The following is a 21706-nucleotide window of genomic DNA, read 5'->3' on the forward strand; positions in this document are numbered from 1 at the left end:
ACTGATGGGAACAAACAGGTGAAACCTTTCCTCTGGCTCTGGAACAATTCACAACTGAAGTAAAAATGCTGATGAAGGTTATTCTGGTGGAGGTCTGATGCCACCTAAAGTCTCCACCAAGTCTTGCAGTAGAAGAAATGAGCATCTTTCCCCAGCATTTTAAAGCAGTAACAGCTCTGCAGTTATTATTTATACTTCTTTGTAGCTACATTAAGCACAGCAGAAGTTTGCAATGCAAGAAAATTAGTTCAGTCATGTTGGATCCAAATTTCTGTCATCTTAGCCTGCGAGAGGCAGACAATGTAGCTGTGATATGGAGAGCTTGTTTTTATTCCCCTGATGTTAAAACCCACTTGGTCATGATGTTCCTTAATTTTTAACCTTTGGAAACCATGTGACTGCAAAAAGAGAATTGGATTCAGTAGATGGAAGGACATTTGCCATGATAATATCAAGCCTTAAGGTTTAGGAGCTACCAACCTGTATTTTAGAGTACTCTGCTGAGCAGGATCAATACCTTTATCACTGAAGTTGGTTAATAAGTCCTTTAAAATGTATTATAATAAAAAGATGCTATTGTCAAAAAATACACTATCTTTGAAAAATGTGTTGCTTTTACCAGCTTTCCTTTGGAACAGGTATTGATTGTTGGGGGCTTTTTATATCTGATTTGGTAGAGTTTTTTGTGAGGATTTTTTTCCCAATTTTATTTTACTTTTCATTTGCCCTTTGTTCCTGTAGTTAAGACCATTACTATTACGTTGTTTTACTACTGATATCATCGTTACAGCCAAGATCTGAAGTTGCTTTTGGGTTTTAAGAATTGTTCAAAGTAGCTGCTTTTGAGTGCTTTTGGGAACATGGAATCTTGGCTTCTAGATCAAACCATCTGCTATGAAACAAATGGATTGTAGTTTGAAACAGGTTCTAGTTTTGTACCTTTGGTTTGAGGTGTGCTGTGAGCTGCCACACTGCACAGCACAGAGAGGATAGGGACTGGAAGGAGACCAAGGCCTGTCTGAAGACACGAGTGCCAGAGGCAGCACCTTGGGCACTTGTATTTCAACAGTCTCTCAGCGGGTGGAAGGTGTTGTGAGCCAAGAACAGCCTTTGCTGACCTGGTTGTTGCTCTCTCCCCAGCACCCTGTCGAGCTGCTCCCACGCTGTAGTGGCCCTGCTGTACCCCTTCTCCTGGCAGCACACCTTCATTCCTGTCCTGCCCTCGTCCATGATTGACATCGTGTGCTGCCCTACCCCCTTCCTGGTGGGACTGCTCTCCAGCTCCCTGCCCAAACTCAAGGACCTGCCCGTAGAGGAGGTAGGAGCTGGCACCACAATTGTTTGCCTGGAGTAAAGCTGGCCTCTCCTAGGAGAGGGCTGCCACTGGGACATAAATCCTCACATGTTTAATTTTTAATCTGCTTCTTTGTTTCTTCTCTGCCTGGTTCTCATTGGCAACTGCCTCTTGGCAAAGCTGCAGCAGTAGCTTTATTCTTCTCTTTTATTCTGCCTCTCTTCCACACCTGGCACCTTGTCAGAGACAAGTGAATGTTTACCTAGTCACCGGTACTTAGGGTGTAAATATGCTGATTTGTTCTGGAACAAGAGGAAGCCATCTGCTATGACATCTCTTAATCTTTATGGAAGTGGTGCATGAAGCCATAGCCCACACAGGAGACAAAACCTTTAACAGTTTTAACTTCTAAGACTTTGTTATTACTATATTGGAAATCAAATGAGAGTTGCACTTCATCAGCTCTTCCAGTAAAAAAACCACAAGAATACTCAAGGACGCACTCTTTTCTCTCTTGCTCCTATTAGTTTCCTGTCCTTTTTCTAAGGAATTTTCTTGTGCTCGCTTCCAAGGCCCTGTGTGCCTCTGGCGCAGGTAAATCTCTGCTCCATTTCCCTTCTGCTTTCCTAACATTGCTCTTCCACATCTTCCCAGCTCCATCTCTCAGCTTTGCTGCTTTATCATGAGTATTTCACACCCTTGCCCTTTGGAATCCCCGCTGCCTCCACATTGTTTTCTTTAAACCCCTTAAAACACTTTTCATGTTAACAAAATTATTAGTTATAACTTGGGTAGATTTAAGAAAAAAAACCCTTTTAGCTTTTTAAATATATTAATCTAGTATGAGATCTGTTGTATCTATGTTAAATTAGACTTGTAGCTCTAAAGAAAACCTTCATGTTGTTTCATAAAGCACACAACCTCTTGTTTCACAGTAGGAATTTGATTCATGTTGAGGCTTGTTCAGCAGATGGTCTGCTATTAAAAACCAATGAACAAATGAATGTTTTCTGTGTCTTCAGATACATTTCACAGCAGTGTTTTCTTTTCTGTAGGCTTTGATGGTTAACCTGGGATCTGATCGATTCATCAGACAGGTAAAGTACAGCTCAGAATGCTGCCATGCAGTCTGGCAAGCTGTTTACCCCTATGGTGTGATTGGGTTTCTTTGATCAGAGGGATTTGGCAGGAATTGTGTGTGCAAAGGGAAAGCGATGAGGGAAAAAAAGTTCTAATTTTCTGTTCCACCTGCAAATAAGAATTTCTCAGTAGGCAGAAGGGAGTGAGGCTGTGACTGTCACAAGGAATCAAGAACTGTATTCACAGTGGAAAGAAAACATCCAAAGGCAATAACATTGCCTTAGCAAGAAAACTCACACACTGTTGGGAGGTGAAAAGGACAAAAATAGCAAAGAAAGTTCCCGAGAGCACAGAGGTGGAGAATAGTTTAATGTGACAGGAAAAGCAGAAACCTTGTAAACAAGGAGATGAGGGATCACCATCTCCTGACAGTCATGTGGCACTAAATAATTTCAAACCAACAGTCTGCAGGTTGCATGGGGAAACTTTGTGTTCAATTCCCTGGCTGGTGAACAGTGGCTGCACAGCTAAGGCTCCTGTGCTTACCTGGCTTCTGCTGAACAAGCATAAAATAAAATGAAGAGAGCAACAGGGGCAAGACCCAGAAAACAAGACAGACTAGAAAACAGTAAAAAGCACTGTCAAGGACCAAAGGAGCTGCCTACAACCAACTACAGCAGCTGTGTGTACCCCTAGCAAGATTTCACACGATGTGTATTTAGTTAAACAGGACTATTTGGACTCTTTGTCATGTGAAGAGCTGATTTCACATTTTTGTGTTTACCTGCTCTTTGGATTATCATTCCTGACTTTAATCTTATTAAGAGTGACAAGGAATTTTTAGAAGTATTTGTTAGTTGCGCATAGATTCTCATTCTTTTATATATGTGGCCATGACAGTAGCAGATGCAAATATTTTTCATCTGAATTCTAAACCTGCTGAAAGTATTTGCTGGAGTTCCTGAATAGATTATTGTGGCTTAAAGATTTTTTTTTCCCTCCATCAGATGGATGATGAAGACACACTATTGCCTAGAAAATTGCAAGCTGCTCTGGAGCAGGCTCTAGAGAGAAAGAATGAACTGATAAATCAGGATTCAGATAGTGATTCAGATGATGGTAAGTTCCTTTGGAAACAGGGACTTGTGTAATAAACAAATGTAGGTAGAATTGTGATTTTCCATGCAGGAGAAACAAAGATGGGACTTGAGGTCTCAAATACCTCTGGTGACATCAAAGGCTGTCTCTCAGCACACAGCAGAATGAGACTGATGGCATCAACAGACAGTGATACCTCACCTGTGGTTTATTTTAATTTCTTTGCAAATGACAAGGACTCCTATGGGTCCCTCTGAACCTTTGCTCAAACAGAGGTTTGCAGTTAACTTGGCCCTAACTCAATCCAGATAATTCTCCAGGCTTAGGGGTGTGTCTGAGTTTGGAATTGCTCTTGGCACTTGGTATTTTCAGGGGAGAAGCAGGTACCACCAGAAAAGAATTTTAGTCCAAGATGGGTTGGGCTGTCTCTGAAGGTTCATATTTCTCTTCAGCAGTGATAAAAACAGCCCAGGGTGAATTGAGATGCCTGTGGTTTAAAGGTATGAAACAGGCCCCTATTCAGTTTTTGGAATTTATTTCTAATCATATGCATTACATATATAAGACTGTTTAAACATCTCCAAAACGATGAAAGCCCAAATTCTACAACAGACCATTTTTGATCAGTTTTTGGTACAGACTTATTATCCTCAGAGAAAAACATTTTAATGCTGAATCATTCAGAAGTTTTTGAAGAGAATTTGCTCAAGAGTGAAAACAGCAGGTTTGATTTTGATGAAACACCCATCAAATGTTTAATTTGCTGAGGATTTGTAATTCTCGCTGACTCTTGGTCACAGAACACCAATTCTGCAGACTGGCACCGTGGCTATGGCGCTGTCACCCTCTCCGTGTGCATCCAGGTGTGCAGGGAGCCGCTGCCGCTCCTGCCAGTTGCTAGCGCGGCGTCAGGGAACCGGGAGATGCACGGCCCGGCCCTGCGGGGATAATGCTGACAGCTCTGGTAGCAGCTGATTTTGGTGTCTTATTGCTGCCTTATTTTGCAGAATGTAACACCCTGAATGGATTAGTGTCTGAGGTTTTTATCCGATTCTTTGTGGAGACAGTTGGCCATTATTCCCTGTTCCTAACCCAGAATGAAAAAGGAGAGCGTGTCTTCCAAAGGGAGGCTTTCCGTAAATCTGTGGCCTCCAAGAGTATCCGCCGCTTCTTGGAAGTTTTCATGGAATCCCAAATGTTCGCCGGTTTCATCCAGGACAGGGAGCTGAGGAAATGCAGGGCTAAAGGTACGGGTGGGTGTCCGCCCTGCGCTGCGGGTCGCGCTGTTCCGCTGGGGTCCCGCGGATGGCGGCAGCGCCCCTCCATCCCCCGTGCTCACCGGGAAGGCGGAAACCATCCCTGCACTCCCGCGCGGTTAACCGGAAGGGCGCTGCGGGCGGAGGCTGCCGGGGCGGGAGCCGGGGCTGCGCGGGGACCGGGATCAGCCGCACACGGCTCAGCCATGCCTGTCTCCCTCTGCCGCAGGGCTCTTCGAGCAGAGGGTGGAACAGTATTTGGAGGAGCTCCCGGACACGGAACAAAGCGGAGTAAACAAGTTCCTGCGAGGCCTCGGTGAGGAAAAGCTTTAGAAGTATTTCTGAAATGAATTTTCAGTGTGATGGTGGATTTTGGTTGTGGTGGTTTTTTTGTTTTAATTTGAAAAAGCCGTATCCGAGGTGAAGTGAGGTAGTAGAGTGGTTTCAGCGTGATAGGAATTACAAAAAAGAAAGCAATGAAAACATAGTTAAAGGTATAAAATAGATTTAATGACGGTCCTTGTTAACACTTTCATTTTCACTTGGGGATGGGGGAACCAAGCTGTGAAAAACGCCAATCACTTGTTTTTAAAATTTTTAAAAGTCTAATAGTAATAAAATGGTTAGGACAATATGAGACAACAGAGACAAAGAGTTAGGGACGTCCGGGTACCTTTTTCTGGGCATCATGAGCCCGAAAAAGGACCCACGTTAACAGAGGATTAACCCTTAAAAGCAATAGCCTGTTGCATAGTCACACTTGACACATGATGCATAAATCCCATTCAAACACAGGATTCTGTCTGGTCATCTTCAACTTCTTCCTCTGAATCCTAACAGCGCCTCCAAGGTGGGAAGAAGTTCGTTTCTTCTGATAAGAGGGGAAAAATTTCTTTTTCTCTGAAAGATTTAGGTGTCCTGTGACTGCTATCTAGCTGGGAGTCCTTTCTTTTAAACAAAGCATCTTACATAGCATAGTTTCTATTTTAACAGTTTCTATAACCTAAAATTATATTTAACACAGTACTTAATAGAATTAATTCAGCATTACTTTCTAACACAACACATATAATGTTCATTTTAATATTTGCAAAAAGCCAATCATAAAATACATGCATTTTTCACACAAACCATGATCAAGGAGTGGAACAGGAAGGGGTTGGGGCAGTCAGTGTTCTGTAACTCAGCTCTCCCTGCTGATGCTGATTACAAGTTACACCCGTTTGCTGTCACTTTGGATTGACTTTGCTATCTGCTGCAGACTGACGGTGTGCTTCCTTTAGGTAACAAAATGAAGTTCCTTCACAAGAAGAACTAGCTCCTTCCTGCTGAAACACCAACCCAAATCCTATTTATGGCACCGTGTGAGACACCTGCGGCGCTGGAGTGCGGAGCGGGAGGAGAGCGGAGCGAGCTGAGGCAGCTCCAGGAGAAGATCCACGGATGCTGTGTCAGGGTGCCACGTGAAGGCTCCTCCGTGGTTTTGGGCAGAGATTGTACATAATGTGCTGTAAGCTTTTGTAACTGATTTTGTAATGAGCGAGACAACTGTGGTAAATATTTGTATATTCCTGAGAATACCAGGTGCTTGTTTTTTTTTTCTTTAGTATGAGTTGAGTTATGCTTGGTGCAAAAACGAGTAGCTGATTTATGTGCAGCTGACTGTCTCAGCAGAACCACTGACTCCAAGGGGTGTTTGATGCCTGAACACTGCGGGGTGAATGAGCTCGGGTACGTGGGAGAGGTTGTACGCACGGGGCTGCTCTCGTGCGGCACAGGCACTTGGCTGTCTATCTGTCTGTTTCCTTCAAACTGATTTTAAAGGAGAAATAACAAAGTAACTTAATAATAAGGTACTTGGTTCACATTGCAGAACCTCCACTTGGTTTGAACTCTGGTCAGTAAACTCCTTATAATCCACTGTGCACTAAGATGCTAAGCCTGGGGAGATCCCGGCTCTCTGACATGCAAGCTGCAGCGAGTAGGTACAGTACAGCCTTTCCTAGTGTATGTATGTATGGATCCTAATAAACTCTGTAAATAGACCTGTTTGTTTATATTCATTGCAAACCTCTGCACTTCCTCATGTGGAGCAGGTACAAACACAGCAACTCACCTGTGATTTCTAAATGAATTTGTAATTAAAATGTAAAGTGGATATTACAAACTTCTCTTTCGGTAGGTTTGCTAGTTTTGTTTTCACTTTGGGGTTTCTCCAGTGTTTTTCACCAGGGCTAAGACAAGACATTTTTTACCCCTTTTTAAAAAATTTTATCCTAACAAAAGCATCTGTTAAAACATTTTTTCATGGGTTAGCAGCAAATGATTTTATCTTTGTATCACACATACTGCTCCTGACCTATGGAATTTTCAGTTGGCTTTGTGCTGTGCATGGTGCTCAAGTGTCACGTTCTTCCTTGATCTAGAAAAAACTCCTGTCAAGATTCTGTAAGTTTTCCCTTAGTCTGAAGAAGAAAAGATTAAAAAAATATAAAATGCTTCAGATAATGAAAATTAGCTGAAGCCTCTTACCTTCAAAGGAAACCCCCACACTCTGGTTTTCGTCATTCTCAGCGTGACTGCTGTAGTTAGATGGGCTTTGAGGCTTGCGCAGTTCCTAACCTGACAGTGGTTCTGGTTTGCTATCAGCCTCATAGAGCAAACTTGAGGGGCTGTTCACTGAAAAGGTCAAGTCGTTTCCTTTTTCAGTTACCTCCCTCACACTCCAAAATCCACAAAAGCTTCTTAAGTGTACGTGAAATGTCAGTGAAATACCAGGTGCTTTTGCTACAGAGGAAATGCCACCACAACTGGTAACTTCCATTAGTTTCACTCTGTGATATGCTCCAAGTTCCAGAATGATTGCTAGATGTAATTCTTGAGAGTGGAAGGAGTAACGTCACTTGTACAGGTGGCTTCTGGCCTTTTTATAAACAACAGCTGCTAGTAAATGTAGGGGGAAGTACATAATTCTTCTGCAGAAAATGATGGATAAAACTGTACCAGGACATGCTGTGGAGTTACTGCAAAGGCAAGACAAAGCTGATGTACAAGAATGTGCTGTAAAACCCATCTCCTGTGCCAAAGCTGTTTTGCTCCATTTGCACTTTAAAAATTAAAGGAGAAAGCTTTTAAACATTGTGTCATCTGTCAACCTGTTCCCATTTTTGTAATGTGAATCAGAGGATACCACTGGGCAAGGTGAGATCATGGCCCAAAAAATCTATGGGTGCCTTTTGAATCCTCAGACTGGAGCTGTGTAAAACAATCCTTGTGGTATGGGGTGGTCTGTGCTTGAAGGGATCAGACGAACAAAAACCAAGGAGTGCATTATTTTCCATACTAAATTGGTTGTTAAAACTAATGGTGTTCCTCAGCGTGGAACATTGTAAATGCACCAGGAAAATTCTAAAGAAAAATAAATCCAGGCCTGTGTTTAAAATTGGTAAATTTTAATCCTGAGGCCTGTGTTTAAAATTGGTAAAGTTTTGTTTAAAATCTTAACAGTATAAAATCCATTTTAAAAACCCCTAGAAACCAAACTTAAGAAACAGTGACACTCCAGGAATTCACACTCCAGTGTGTCAGGTAATTGTGTTCAAGGACGTAGTGTTCATTTTCCCACTATTATGGATGTTTAATAAAGTGACCAAATTTCCAAAAATTGCTAAATTCTGTTTAAAGCTCCGCTTCCCGCGCCGGGAGCAGACGGGGAGCGGTGCCGGCTGTGGGCGGGGCCCGGCCCCTCACGGCTCCGCCCGCCGCTCCCGCCTCAGCGAAGCCTCGCGAGATCTCGGCCCCGCCCCGTCCCGCGCGCCTTTGCCCGTTCTCGCGAGAGCCGCGCCCTTTCTCTCCCTCGCGCACGCCGGCAAGATGGTGGGAGCTGCGTCCGGCCGGATGGGATGGGATGGGATGGGATCGGGATCGGGATCGGGATGGGACCCGGACCCCGCGGCCGCCGCCCTCGCTCCCGCGGCGGGACGGCACTGCCGAGTAGCGGAGGGTGGTGGGGAGGCGCGGCTCCGAGCCCGCGGCGGGCGGGAGCGGTGCGGGGAGGCCGGTCCGCCATGGCGGCCGGCTGCGCGGTTCCCGGGCGGGCGCGGGGTTCTGCTGGCGCTCGCTGCCCGCCTCGCTCACGGCCGCTCTCCCCCTTCCCCGCAGCCTTCCCGCCTCAGGAAGACGCGAAAGCTGAGAGGACACGTCAGCCACGGCCACGGCCGCGTGGGTGAGTGCAGGGGCGGCCGCGGGGGCGCCGGGGCCTCCGCGGCGCTGAGGGAATGCTGCTGCTCTGCCCTTCCCCGATCCATAAAAACGGGGCTGTGCGTGCAGGGCACCGGGGGAATATCGAGCGGTGCCGCCGTGATGGGCTGATCATGTCCTGCACGATTTAGACTCCCTGGGTTTGTAACTCCAGCGCTGCTCAGCCCATCAGTACTGGCTGTGCGACATCTTAAACTTCCAGGGCGGTGCAGTCTCCCTTTCAGCTCTACCATTCCAACCGTGTCGCACCACAAGATAAAAGAATTAGTTTAAGTTGACATTGAAAGTATCTCTAAGTATTGTGTGTAATATTAATGTAACAAACTTAAAATGTTTCTTGTCAGGCAAACACAGGAAGCATCCTGGAGGACGTGGTAATGCCGGTGGTTTGCACCATCACAGGATTAACTTTGATAAATAGTAAGCTAACGTTTTAAATGTCTACTAGGAACATGCATGCTCATGAAGTAGAAGCAACTGAGTTTTATATGTGAATAAGCAAAGTTTTCTGCAATCCTCTGTGTTTTTTCCTTTAATGGGAGGTGTAGCATTATAGCTGCTCATGTCCCCACTTAGCCTTAAATCAAAAACCTTTTCACTTGGCATTTTGGAGAGTTCATTGTAGCATTAGGTAAAGCTGACCAAATTTCCCTGTTACAGTGTGGTCCCTGCTTAGCAGTGCACACAGAGCAAATTCAGAATGTGAATTTGGTGTTAAATCCTGTTGGCTGCAGCAGGTACAGGGGCGGGATGTTGTGATTCCCGAGGCTATAGAGTCACACGTGGGCCCTGCCCGTGGCCCTGGTGTGCTGGAGTGCTCGGACAGGAACCACTGATCTCTATTCACTGGCTGTGCCTGCCTGGCTCAGTCAGTCACCGGGTCAGTGACAGCAGTGCCACAGCTTCCCAGGCAGGACAGCCCTCCCTGGGTCCCTGGAAATGCAGCCTTGGCAGGGAGGGGGATTGAGGTGTGAGTTGTGGGGAGAAGGGACACTTAGAGAGAGTGTAATTGCTCCTTGGTTTGGATACTAATCATTATTGCACCTAAATTCTACACATATTAATATGAAAAAAGGTGTAATGTGACATTGTGGATGCTCTGATGTTGTAAGATGCTTGTTTCAGTGTTAGTTTAGAGTTGTGCTTGTTCAGGATGAGTTAGAAATGGGATCTAACGTGGAATGTGTTTGTGCCACAGCCACCCTGGTTACTTTGGGAAGGTGGGCATGAGGCACTACCACCTGAAGAGGAACCAGAAGTTCTGTCCCACGGTGAACCTGGACAAGCTGTGGACGCTGGTCAGCGAGCAGACCAGGCTCAACTACGCCAAGAACGAGGCGGGCCTGGCCCCGGTCATCGACGTCGTGCGCTCGGTGGGTGCTGCGGGGCTGGGCCCTGCGCCGGGCGCTCCTGCTGGGGAGCTCCAGTGCTTCGTGCTCAGAGGCTCACCACACAGATCCCTGGGCACTTCGGGTGTTGCATTTTTCCCTGTAAGAACCTCTTGTCCTGCTGGTGTGTGTGTGGGCAGGCACTGCCCTCCTTTGGGGAGGTGGTGAAGGATGGCTGGTTTGGAATGTTCCTGAGGGAACAAAGCCATGGTGGAGCCGGTCTCCCACCATGTCACCCTCGAGACTAGAGTCACATCTCCACATGTCTGGTTGTCTGGGTGTGCTATAGTTCTCGGACAGGAACACCTGATCCATATTCACTGGCTCTGATGTCCTGTGTCTCAGCCAGCCACCGAATCAGGGACACTGCTCTGCCTCTGCTGGCCACTTAGGGCCACTTCCCACCTCCTGTGACTCCAGCAGCTGTTTTGTTAATTGTCTTAATGTCATTTAATGTAATGAATTTACTGGATAAGGTCATGGTGATCGTGGTTCTGTTTTAACCGGTGTGTGCTAACAGGTCTGAATGTAGGAGCCTGTGAGCTGATTACAAACACTGAACTTCTTTTTTAAATCCTTCTAGGGCTACTACAAAGTGCTGGGCAAGGGGAAGCTGCCCAAGCAGCCTGTCATTGTGAAAGCCAAGTTCTTCAGCAGAAGAGCAGAGGAAAAGATCAAAGAAGTTGGTGGTGCCTGTGTGCTTGTGGCATAAAAGTTTTTGTTTTATTCAAATTTTTTGAATAAACAATGCATAAAATGAGCTGGTTTACAGAAGTTTGGGTTGTTCTGATTTTTCTTTCCTGACTTCTCCAGACACAGTTCACACTTAATCTTACCTGCATAATACTTGATCAGTGGTTTGACTGCTTCTCACTTCATTTTGAAATTGCCTGATTACAGTTTTCAGTACCTGCCATGTACAGATGTCTCATTGTTTTGTGGGTGGCAAAATTAAGTTCTGAATTTGTGCTGCTCTTTTGTTAGTAATCCTTTCTACAGCTGTCTGAAAAGAGGACTTGATGTGATTTTGATGGGGATTCTTGAAAACTGAGGTGACATCAAGGGGAATTTGTGGGGATGGTGCCCTGGCCTGTGGGAATGGAACAGCAGGAGTGTGGACAAGGAAATGCCAAGTGACAGCAGTGCAGCAGTAGCTGTAAATTGACATTTGCAATCCCTGCCCTCCCCAGGCTGGGTGTGCAATTCCTGCTGTTCCCAGCTGTGGGACAGTTGGTGCCAGCCATCCTCAGCCTTCCTTACAGCTGGCAAAGCAGTGGCACAGCTCTGGAACTGCTCTGTGTGCAGTGCTGATATATTGGTTTAAAATGATAACCTGAAATAGTCCTTGCTTGGTTGTAACATCAAAGCAGGACTTGTGGTGTCTGCAAGGCTTGGCCCTTGTGTGCCAAAGCAGGATTTAAAGGAAAAAATAACAATAACAAATAACCAAAGCCAGTGGGCTGATTCTCAAGTGTCAGACCAAGAGCCTATAAAAGCTGTCACTTATTTTAAGCTTGCTGCTGAAGTAGATGCACATGTCTTGAAGTATGTGTATGGTAGAATCCTGGTTAATCAACTTCTAACCCAGTGTTTGGCAGCAATTAAATTTAGAGGGCTTTTAGGGTGAGGTTGATGTGCATTCCATTTATAAAATAGTTAATCTTAGCCAGTGGTCCTGCTGCTTGTGAATGGCTATGGCATAAGTGGGCAGTTTGTTCCAGAATACAGAGGAGTTTGGGAGCTGTGTCTCAGTGGCTGCTGGGACTGCTGTTTGCTAATTTGTCATGGTCGATGTAGCTCAATCTCCCACTCTGGCCCCAGCCATCCAGCCACTTCTTTATCCAGTGCCCAGTGACCTCTCCAGGCCGTGGGCAGCCAGTTTTTCCAGGAGAATGTGTGGGAAGTGGTGTCCAAGGCTTTCCTGCAGACAGATAGTCAGACAGCTACAGCCTTTCCCTCACTACCAAGGGGGTTGCCTTGTCAGCAGAAGAGATTGGGTGGGTTAGGCAGAACCCCTCTTCCATGAGCCCACACTGACTGGGTCTGATGCCCTGGCTGTTGCACAAGTGTCAATTGACGGTGCTTGAGCTGATCTGCATCATGACCTTCCCTAGCACCAAGGTCAGGTTTGTAATTCCCTGGATTCACTTTCTGGGCTTTGTAGCTCATTGCATTCATCAGCCCTCTCCTCCAGCTGCCTGACTACTGCTATGCATACCTGCCTCAGAACTAAATTTGAAACACATTTTTTCTACTTTTACTCTTCCCCTTCCTATGAAAAAGCTTCTATTCAGTTTTGCATGTTGTTCAAAAGGCCTAAATTGAGATTTACAGTAGCCTGCTTCTGCTCATCCTGCCCCAGCTTTGGCTTGTGAGGTGACAGAGCATTTCCCAGTATCAGGCTTTGTTTGCACTGGCTCTCTGTGCATGGATGCTTTGGGCTGTGGTTTCTCTGTGTCAACATTGTGGTAGTTTCAGACCTCAGCTTCCTACTGCAGACATGACATATTTTTGTAGGTGCAGCTTTGTCTTAGCAACAGGAGCTGCAAGAAATGACAGAGATGAGATGAGATGAGGTGAGAGGCTGTGCTGCTTCGGTGACACTTGCCCCTGATAGATGGTTGATAAAGATGCACTGTAAAAGGTGAGTTTGTGTAATAGGCACTGATAAAATGTTAATTAAACCACAGGTACAGCTCATCTCCAAAGGGCCCTCAGGTTTTTGGAATTGGAGTCTGAAGTTTTAGTGGTAGGTTTGAATTTATCTAAGGAATTTGTTGGTCAAGTTGGTGGGTATCTACCTAGTTGAATGGGTCTTGGGTATGAAATAGGATGCAGACTTTAACATAGGGTCCATTTTTCTTCTAAATATTTTAAATATTGAAGACTTCAGGATACAATGCTTTAAAAAACTACTGGTTGTTAATTTCTGAGACATTCATAAATTTTTTTGCATTGCAGAATAAAATCCCAAATTCAGATCTGTTTACTAACCATTTCCACTGGAATCTACCAGAAGACAGAATCCCTCAGGAGAAGAGATAGCCCTAAGATTAGAGCTGCTGCTCTTCTGTGCTGGGGAAATCTGGAGATTGAATCTCATTCCTGTAGCTTCAGTTCCATCCTGCTGGTAGCAGGGCCACCATGCCAGGGCCATCAGCAGCTCCATGGGACTCTGGTGCCAGGGGGCTGGATCAGCTGGAAGGGTGGCTCCAGAGGAAATGAGGCTTCATCTGCTTTCTCTCCTCTGATACAACTTGCAGGAGTTGCTCTTTGCAGTCTGTATCTGATCAACATCTCTGACAATCTCAGAGCTGAGGATGAAACATGAACTGCAAAACTCTCAGTTGACCCTGGGGAGCTTAGGCTGCTGGGAGGAGCACTGGGAAACTCAGGTTTGGTCTATAATCTGATCTGTGGTTGTCCTAATAGCTAAAATTTGATTACTGCAAAGTACTTTTTCTATAAAGAAGATTGTCAGAAGATGCTGTACATTTTTCAAAGCAGCTTTCTAAGATGCATTGCTGAAATGATGGACTTGTGGGTACTATTTTCTTTACATGAAAACTGTAAAATATTTGAGAGAAATTGTAAAAGCAGCCAGAGAATCTCATAGTTTTAATTGCACAGTTTCAGTGCTTCTAGCAGGAAGTGTACAGCGTGTGACAATTCAGCTTTGTAAAGAGATCAATAGAACAGATTAGTTCAGTTTCTACAGAAGTTGCAAATACTAGAGAGATAGTGGGATCATGGTTTGTAAGCCTTAAACCACTCTTTCCTGCACAACAATCTGCAAAGATATTCTCCTCTGTAAAGCAGGTATGTGATTTTCAGCTGCAAGGAGCTTTTTTTTTTCCACAGGGCCACATGAATGTTTATTTGATCGTGCATCCCGTGTTGCCCTCTGCTTTGCACTTGAAAGATCGAGTGTTTTGTGAGGTGCAGGGCTTGCCATGAGCCATTTTGTGACTCTCCATGTTTTCAGGGCCACACTTGAGCCAGCGGGGATGGAGGCCCTGGATCTGTTGTGGAATTGTTTGGTGTGCAAATGGGAGCTGCGGAGGAGGGAGCCCAGGATGCTGCCCTGCCTGCACTCCTTCTGCAAGGAATGCCTGCCAGGTTTGATCCAAGGATACAGCTGTGTTCCCACCGAGTATGAAGTTCTCTATGAAGGTAATGCTTAAAAACCTCTGGCTTATGCTCTTTGCAATGCAGTGTTATAAAAAGAGATGCACTGAGAAGCACTTTTTGAAGCCTATTCTTCTACAGCAATACTTTAAATTGATAAATTGGGAGAGAAGATATTTGTGTGAGCAGAAAGTGGATAGGGAGCAAGCCACCTTTGTCATGTTTTTCATCCAACAGCAGTGTTTTGAAAAGAAATAACATAGTTAGGCAGCATTTTAACATTTTTTTTCAGAATGGGCTGAATGTTTCACTTACCAAGCTGACATTATCAATATTTGATTTTCTTAGCTTAATAAAATGAATAAATGCTACAAGATAGCTTCTAGAGCAAATTTTTTTTGCAATCATTTTGACATGCTGGACCTTTCTGTGGTTCTGGTTGCGGTGATAGTTTTGCTCTTCCTTCAGTGCCTCCCCACCAACAACACAAAACCACCCAGTTCTTCTGTTTCTATGAGAGGTAATAATTATTGTTGTTACATGTGTGTATTCTGGTGCACTGAAACTCTTGTTGTGAGTGTTGTTTACCTTAGCCCTTGTGGCTGTAACTCACCCTAACAAGCTGAGTAAACTAGTGAGGACAAGAAGCATTTTTTGGCTGTGCCTTTTGAAATCTTGGACAGATCTCAGTCGTGATGTTAATAGAAGATGTGTAACTTTTTTTTGGAATAAAACCTCGATAGTAATTTTACTGAAAGTGTCTTAATTGCTGTGGGGAAGCATTCCAGACTCATTACTAATTTGTAAGATGAGCAAAGGCATGTAGATAACTTGTGTTTTCACAGGCTTTGAACTTTAGTTGAGTAGGAGGCATCATTTGTTGTCTCTTCTGTAGCAGATTTTAGAAACATGTAGGAAGAGAAGACACCTTCCCTGAGGTGAGGGTGATCAGAACTGATGAGATGACATAAACCAGACTAGCTCAGGTTTGAGAACAAATGGAATCAGTGTTCAGAGGTCACTGTTGGAAGGCTGGCACAACACAAAACCTAAAGGAAAAGCAAAGGAAAAAGGCTGTTCATGTGTAGGGTACAGGGGAAAAGATGTGAAAGTGGGAGAAGGATAGAAAGAGAACAAGGCAGTCATTGCAAGTAATGCCTCCTTAAAAATTTTAATGCTTGGTCATAGTAGGTCTAAAGTCTGAGGGACCTCTCTGTAATAAAATACTGTTGAAAAAAGCACTCCATTAATTTTTATGTATCCTCATTTGACATCTTAGCCATTTCTCTCCTCCTCCTTTCTGCTCACCAAGTGGAAAGGTGAATTTCTGCCACTTGCTTATCTTGGATGAAGTGCAGCTACAGGTTCTAGTGAGTTGTTAAAATGTTGGATATTTCTTTAAGGCGGATCATGAATTGTTTGTGTATAGCAACATGAAATAAATACTAGTTTATTTCTGTATTCCTGAAGTTTCTCTGTTTACTTCTTCATTCTTGTGTAGATAGGGAACTTCTGTGGGAAAAAGCAAGACTGGAGACAAGAAATAATTAACAGTGATGACCCAGTAATGAAATGAGACACCAGGTGCAGAGACTCAGTTAATCTATGAGCAAGGAAAGCAGCAAAACCAAAACACCTGTGTCTCTTAATTAAGCCAATGACTGAAACTGCAGCCCCCACAGGTCAGGCAGGATAAATTTGTGAACTCTTTGGATGGCATGATGTAAAGTGTTGCTTACCTGCACTGATTGCTGAGTTATGGACAGTACAAGTCCAGTTTCCAGTGTCAACTTTGAGTTTGATCCTATGCAGGTGCCAGTGGTAAAGGGTAAGTGCAAGTGCTAAACCATTGTAGCTGAGTAAATGTAAAATATTGCCTGTAAGAAAAAGGTGTTCCTTGTTCACTATGAATTCCTCAAGCAAAATGTAAGAGTGGAAAAAATGAATGTATTTGCAAGTGAAGTTATTCTGGCATTTGTCACAAAAAGAATATTTGAATGTGCAGGTTTCTGTAGGCTTTACTACAAGTAGGGCTCTGCTAACATAGAACACTTCTCTAGTTTGTTGTTTTGTAATGAAGTTGGGAGTAAATGGCCCTGACATTTGATGGGGCTTAGTGTTAAAACTTTTATTCCTGTGTGTGTTTGAGGTGACTCCTGAATAAGAGCCCTGAGGTAGCAGCCAGAGCTCCTATGGAAAAGCTGCATAGCCACCAGAATTTATCCAAACTGTGAGAACTGAGAGTTTGGGAGTAATTTGAGTGGAAAAAGGACGTTATCTTTGTGAGCTTGGCTCCTACACAGGCTTTTTCTGTGAAGGGAACTTTGAGCTTCTCAGTTGTTCTTTTATAGTTCTTATTTTTGTTTGTCTTTTCTTTTTTGTTTTTTTTTTTGGCTGATTTTTTTGTTTGGGTTGTTTTGTTTTTTGCAGGCCAATGTTGCTTTCCTATTTTTATTCCTTGTCTTCCTGTAACAGAGGATCCACATCCTCCTCCTCTACAGATTTCCATGTTATGTATTTCCAGTCTGTTTACTGCATGGGTAAAATAGTAATTTTCAAGAGAGGGCTTGAGTAAGGATAAGAGAACGTTCTCACGTCTCTTGAGAGGGAAGTGTCTCAGATTAGGACTTTCCCAGCACCACCTGTGTGCGTTGCCACTCTTGGTACAACGTTGGTTCTTGCTTCCTTGGGTCTGCCTCTTTCTCATTAAGTTCTAAATACATTCCAAACCAGATTCATCCAGGTTCCTGTCTTTATCCCTTCTCTCCGAACTGGAGGTGGATGCCAAAATAAATTACCCCACATCTGCAAACCTTCCTCTCTGTAAGATGTTCAGTGATATAAGTTCATTTAGTGCTTTAAATATCACCAACATGTTCATTCCAGAAGTAGTCAAATGAGGCCCAGTGGTGGTGCATTGTTGGGAGAAGTTTATGTTTTTGCCAGATTGTCTCAGCTAAAGGGTTTATTGGGATTTTTTTTCCTTAAGGAAAAGAAAAATCACAGGTAATTGCTGCTCAATCACAGTTAGAACCCCTGAGAACAAGGCAGATCAAAAAAGATGTACTGAAACACCTTATGGAATTCTGCTAGCTGATACAAGCCCTGGAATTCTTAACATTTTGTAACCAAATTGGGTAATTAGCCTAACCTGTAACGTTAAAGGCTATTAGTAATTTTTCAGCCTTGTGATGTGGTGGACTTAATTGTACGATGTTTTTGTATTGCACTTGTGTGTTGAGCTATTACTTTCTGCAATTTCATTTAAAAAATGTTCTTTGCCTGTTGTACTTCTCGAAGTTGGATGACAAAAATCCTGGAAAATGGCTGCATAATTTCTGCCCATATTTTCTGCATAACTCAAAAACTGTCCATGCTTGTTGTGTTCACTTAATGCCAAGAAATGTGATAGGGTCATGTATTAGAGAAATGCAAACAAATTGGGGAAAACCAAGAGAAAACCAAAGTTTTGAAGAGAGACAATGTGGATTCAAGTATTGACAGATGTCCACTTGCTGCATTTTATTATTTCCTGCTGAAAGTAACTAGTTTTCTTCAGCTTGTGAGGTAGGAGATATGATTATATATAGTTTTATCTATATATAAATTATATATCTAAAACTGTGGATCCTTAACTGTGAACACTTGTTAGTGAGGCACATCCAAAACTTAGCAAGGTGTTGGTCAGTATTGGTCAGAGAGATCTTCAGGGCATTTATTTAAGGAAAATTACTGAGTTCTATGACTGCTTTGGCTCTGGGCTCATTTTCAGTGTGAAGTTTTGGCACAGGAATTGTGAAGCACTGGCTTCAGGAGACTCCAGGTGTCAACACACAGTGCCTTAGCTTATATTCAGCCTGTATTTAAATAATAAAAAAATAAACAGATGAACGACAGGCCATCTACAGAGTTCTGTAAGCCACAATTTAGTTCACAGTGATGCAGTTTAGCTGCCTTGGTGGAGCTGTGGCATCTCCAGGATACCCAGTGGCCTTGTTTTGGTGCACTCATTGAAGGCAGGTGATGCAATGCAATGATCTGTTCATCCTGAAGGAGAGCAGCCTTTTGCTTTAATTAGAGCCACTCAGAACCAAGGGCATGTTTTACCTCTAAAGGGGGAGTAGAAAGATTATTTTGAAGAGAGAAACTGTTCATAATGTATATATTTAGTAACTTAAAGTGGGTTTAAAGATGGTCAGCCCTTTGCACTGTGCTGTTTGGCTGCCAGACCCAAAAGGCCAATGAAACTTTGAGGGGTTTAGCTATATAAATATGGAACTGTGGAGTGGGAGGTTGTCTTCAGAGCTGTTTCCTATAACCTATAATTGGGTCTCCAAGGAAATGTAAATTATGCCTGCAGCTTGAGGTGTAGTTAATGCTTGCTGAGAATAATTATTCTGATGGTTGTTGGAGGAAAAAGAGCAGAGGAGTAGGTGCAACATGTGGACAGCAAGTACAAATGTGGTGTGTGTAGCAGCTCCACTGTTTGTTCCTTTATGCTAATTGATCCTCGTGATAATCATAAGTAAATTATCTGCATTGATTTATTTCTGAGGCAGCCAGCTTGAGGGGTCTTTCTATTTAACCCTGAGCAGGCTGGAAGACCTTGAAACAAAATTGAGCTGTGGCTTTTGATATACTTGGTGTCAACGGGTGGTGGAGAGATTATAGTTGGCACTTCAGAGATGATTTCTGTAAATCATCCACAGCTCTGTCCCTTAGAAATTAGATTACTGCTGTATAGGTGGAGTAAAAACCTTGACACTATTCAGAAGTTCTAGTTCTTTATTTGTACTTTAACAAAGGGACACTCTAAATGTTATTATTGCTGGGCCCAATGCATTGTGGAGCTTCCATTTACAAAGCGCTGTGGGATGTGAGAGATCCGAGCTGGGGAAGAGAACAAGAAACCTTGTTCTTTTCCTGAAGCTGATTTTGGATATCCCAGGTGTGGAGTTGGAGTGTCCAGACTGGGCATCTGTGCCTGACTAATGGATCCACTGCCTCTGAAATTCCATTTCTCCCCAGTCCTCTGGTGAGTTACTCTGGCTGAAGGGAGTGTGAGAGTGGAAATAAACCTGGTGGCTGCTGGAAAAGGGCTGCAAACTGATTCCTCCAGGAAAACACCTGCTGCTAAAGCTTTCCAGGGCTCAGAGGTGCCTGTGCATAAACACAGCCAGAGTTACACATCTCTCTGGTGCTGGTGCCTTTTGTGGTGATGCCTGCACATAAACACAGCCAGAGTTACACATCTCTCTGGTGCTGGTGCCTTTTGTGGTGATGCCTGCACATAAACACAGCCAGTTACACATCTCTTTCTGTGCTGGTGCCTTTTGTGGTGATGCTCGGGTGCCCAGGGCTGCAGGGGATGGGGCTGAAAGCAGCAGTGGGCCCTGGAAGGATTCAGATTTAGGGCTGTTCCTCCACATCCCCTTGTGCTGATGCTTTGTAGGAGTCTCTTCAGTACAGTGTGGTCTCCAGAGATTCTTCAGTAGCTGATAGCTCAAATACACTGAGAATATCTTCTATGTGGTTTAACCTGCATATAACTCTGAAGTAGGGCTTTATTCTGTGTATCACAATGAAACGGGGCTTAAATCCAGCATTAGGATCCTTGCTAGCCTTTCTAAACTCATGGCCATCTCTTTAGCAGCAAAATGGGATGTCATAAATAACAATTTCAAGTGCTGAACACAGCAGGAGGCACTGAACTTCTAAAAGATAATTTATGCAAATGCTCCTACCTCCTTCCTACCAGTTTATTTCCATGCAAAAATAGAATGTGTCAACATCTCTGTCAGCTTTTTGCTACTTCTGGAGGATTTGGCATCAACACTGGCCTCCCTTTAGGCACCACAATTGTACCTGATCTGCTAACATGTAAACTGTTGTTGGAGTCCTGAAATTCCTTGCTGAGTTGCCTTTCAGAGCCAGAAATTGCATCATTCTCCTACTTACAAACACTGAGTCTCCAGGGCTTCTGAGCACTCTTCCCTTCACCCACAGAGCTCTAATAATGATATATTTAAATGAGCTGTCTGCAAAGTGCAGGTTCTTAAAACAGATGAGCAGAGTTGTTTGGAGGCACTGGCAAGGTAGGAAGGCAAGGAAAATATTGAGGTTATGGTCTGCAAAAGGTGCAGTGGGAGTGAATGGCACTGAGACCTGCTGCTGCCTGGACCGGGAAAAGCTCCTCTCTTCCCTTCTGCTCCAGTCTGAGGATTGAGCGAAGACCCAGGCAAGGAGGGAAATTCTTGCTGTTCATTTTGACTGTGGGATTTTTATTTGGGAAAAATGCAACCAAGACAACTTTCAGAGGCCTGAATGAATGCTAGAGGAAAGGGAAAGGAAGAAGGCAAGAGGGGAAAAACCTCTGCACCCTGCAGTGACTCAGTGCACCTTTCTTCCCTGCTGCCTGGCCAGAATTCCTGGCCAAAGGAGAGGGAGCAGCTCCAGAGAGGAGCAGTGACTTCAGTGTGCACTGCCTGATCCCAGGGAATTCCTGTGTGTGCAGTTCCCACCACCCAACCATCCCCAAAAACAGGTGATTCTGTGGGTGCCTCTTTATCCAGAGCACAGGTAAGGGAAATTTCCAGGAAATTGTGCCTTGGTGGTTTGCACTCTGAGCACAAGCACAGCAGGATGCTGCTTGTAAATATGGATGGGATTACTTGCTTAATTTCAGTTTAATTGCTCCACAGTTCATTTTGGATTGTGTTTATTATGCCAAGCCAACTTTTGATTCTTTGGGGAATTCATATTGAAAAAGATTGGGCATTTCTGTAGAGTACAGGTTTTCATTAAGGGCAAAAGGTATCAAATAAACCCAATTAGCTGAATAAGTGTGATCTCCAAAGCCACCATGCTCAGCCAATCCCTCTTCTAACAGGATGCAAATTTGTCTCCTGTGCTTTTATTAAAGTTTTAGCTATAGGATTCAGTATTAGGTGGTTTTGATTAGCCCACCTGTTAGTAGGAAATGACTTCCAATACTCTATTGCTGTGCTGTCCCCATTATTTTTCCTCATAACTACTCTTTTTTTTTTTTTTTTAAATTAGGTTGATGGCTCTGCATGCCTTCTGTTCATCCCAAGGGAATTTTAGATTTGAAATCATTATAATGGATATTTGAGACACACTCTGACATTTACTCAATCTAAGCTGTGTTTGGTGGTCTAAAACAAAGCTCTGACCTGCGCAAA

The 21706-nt window shown here is 43.9% G+C and overlaps 3 protein-coding genes and 2 non-coding genes across 8 annotated transcripts in view; all 5 read left to right on the top strand.

Annotated features, from left to right (window-relative positions):
• DENND2B (DENN domain containing 2B) overlaps positions 1 to 6773 on the top strand; it is a 151757-nt gene extending 144984 nt beyond the window's left edge. For all 3 annotated transcript variants that reach the window (XM_059473776.1, XM_059473777.1, XM_059473778.1), the window contains 6 exons: positions 1141 to 1318; positions 2350 to 2391; positions 3382 to 3493; positions 4480 to 4719; positions 4958 to 5044; positions 6012 to 6773. In XM_059473776.1, the coding sequence (XP_059329759.1) occupies positions 1141 to 1318; positions 2350 to 2391; positions 3382 to 3493; positions 4480 to 4719; positions 4958 to 5044; positions 6012 to 6046 (694 nt within the window). In that variant the 3' untranslated portion in view covers positions 6047 to 6773. The remainder of the gene's footprint in view (positions 1 to 1140; positions 1319 to 2349; positions 2392 to 3381; positions 3494 to 4479; positions 4720 to 4957; positions 5045 to 6011) is intronic.
• Positions 6774 to 8346: 1573 nt separating this feature from the next.
• On the top strand, positions 8347 to 11150 carry RPL27A (ribosomal protein L27a). The gene is made up of 5 exons (XM_059473779.1): positions 8347 to 8604; positions 8890 to 8953; positions 9333 to 9408; positions 10187 to 10361; positions 10960 to 11150. The coding sequence occupies exons 1-5, from the start codon at positions 8362 to 8364 to the stop codon at positions 11086 to 11088; spliced, it is 687 nt and encodes a 228-aa protein (XP_059329762.1). The 5' UTR covers positions 8347 to 8361; the 3' UTR covers positions 11089 to 11150.
• LOC132075235 (small nucleolar RNA SNORA3/SNORA45 family) lies at positions 9750 to 9881 on the top strand. Its single transcript, XR_009418748.1, has one exon. It is a non-coding gene; the product is annotated as a small nucleolar RNA SNORA3/SNORA45 family (small nucleolar RNA).
• LOC132075236 (small nucleolar RNA SNORA3/SNORA45 family) lies at positions 10614 to 10745 on the top strand. Its single transcript, XR_009418749.1, has one exon. It is a non-coding gene; the product is annotated as a small nucleolar RNA SNORA3/SNORA45 family (small nucleolar RNA).
• A 5077-nt stretch (positions 11151 to 16227) lies between the features above and the next one.
• Positions 16228 to 21706, top strand: part of TRIM66 (tripartite motif containing 66) — a 43016-nt gene continuing 37537 nt past the window's right edge. For both annotated transcript variants that reach the window (XM_059474287.1, XM_059474288.1), the window contains exon 1: positions 16228 to 16332. In XM_059474287.1, the coding sequence (XP_059330270.1) occupies positions 16263 to 16332 (70 nt within the window). In that variant the 5' untranslated portion in view covers positions 16228 to 16262. The remainder of the gene's footprint in view (positions 16333 to 21706) is intronic.

The sequence above is a fragment of the Ammospiza nelsoni genome, chromosome 6 (genome assembly GCF_027579445.1).
Source record: "Ammospiza nelsoni isolate bAmmNel1 chromosome 6, bAmmNel1.pri, whole genome shotgun sequence".
Lineage (NCBI taxonomy): Eukaryota > Metazoa > Chordata > Aves > Passeriformes > Passerellidae > Ammospiza > Ammospiza nelsoni.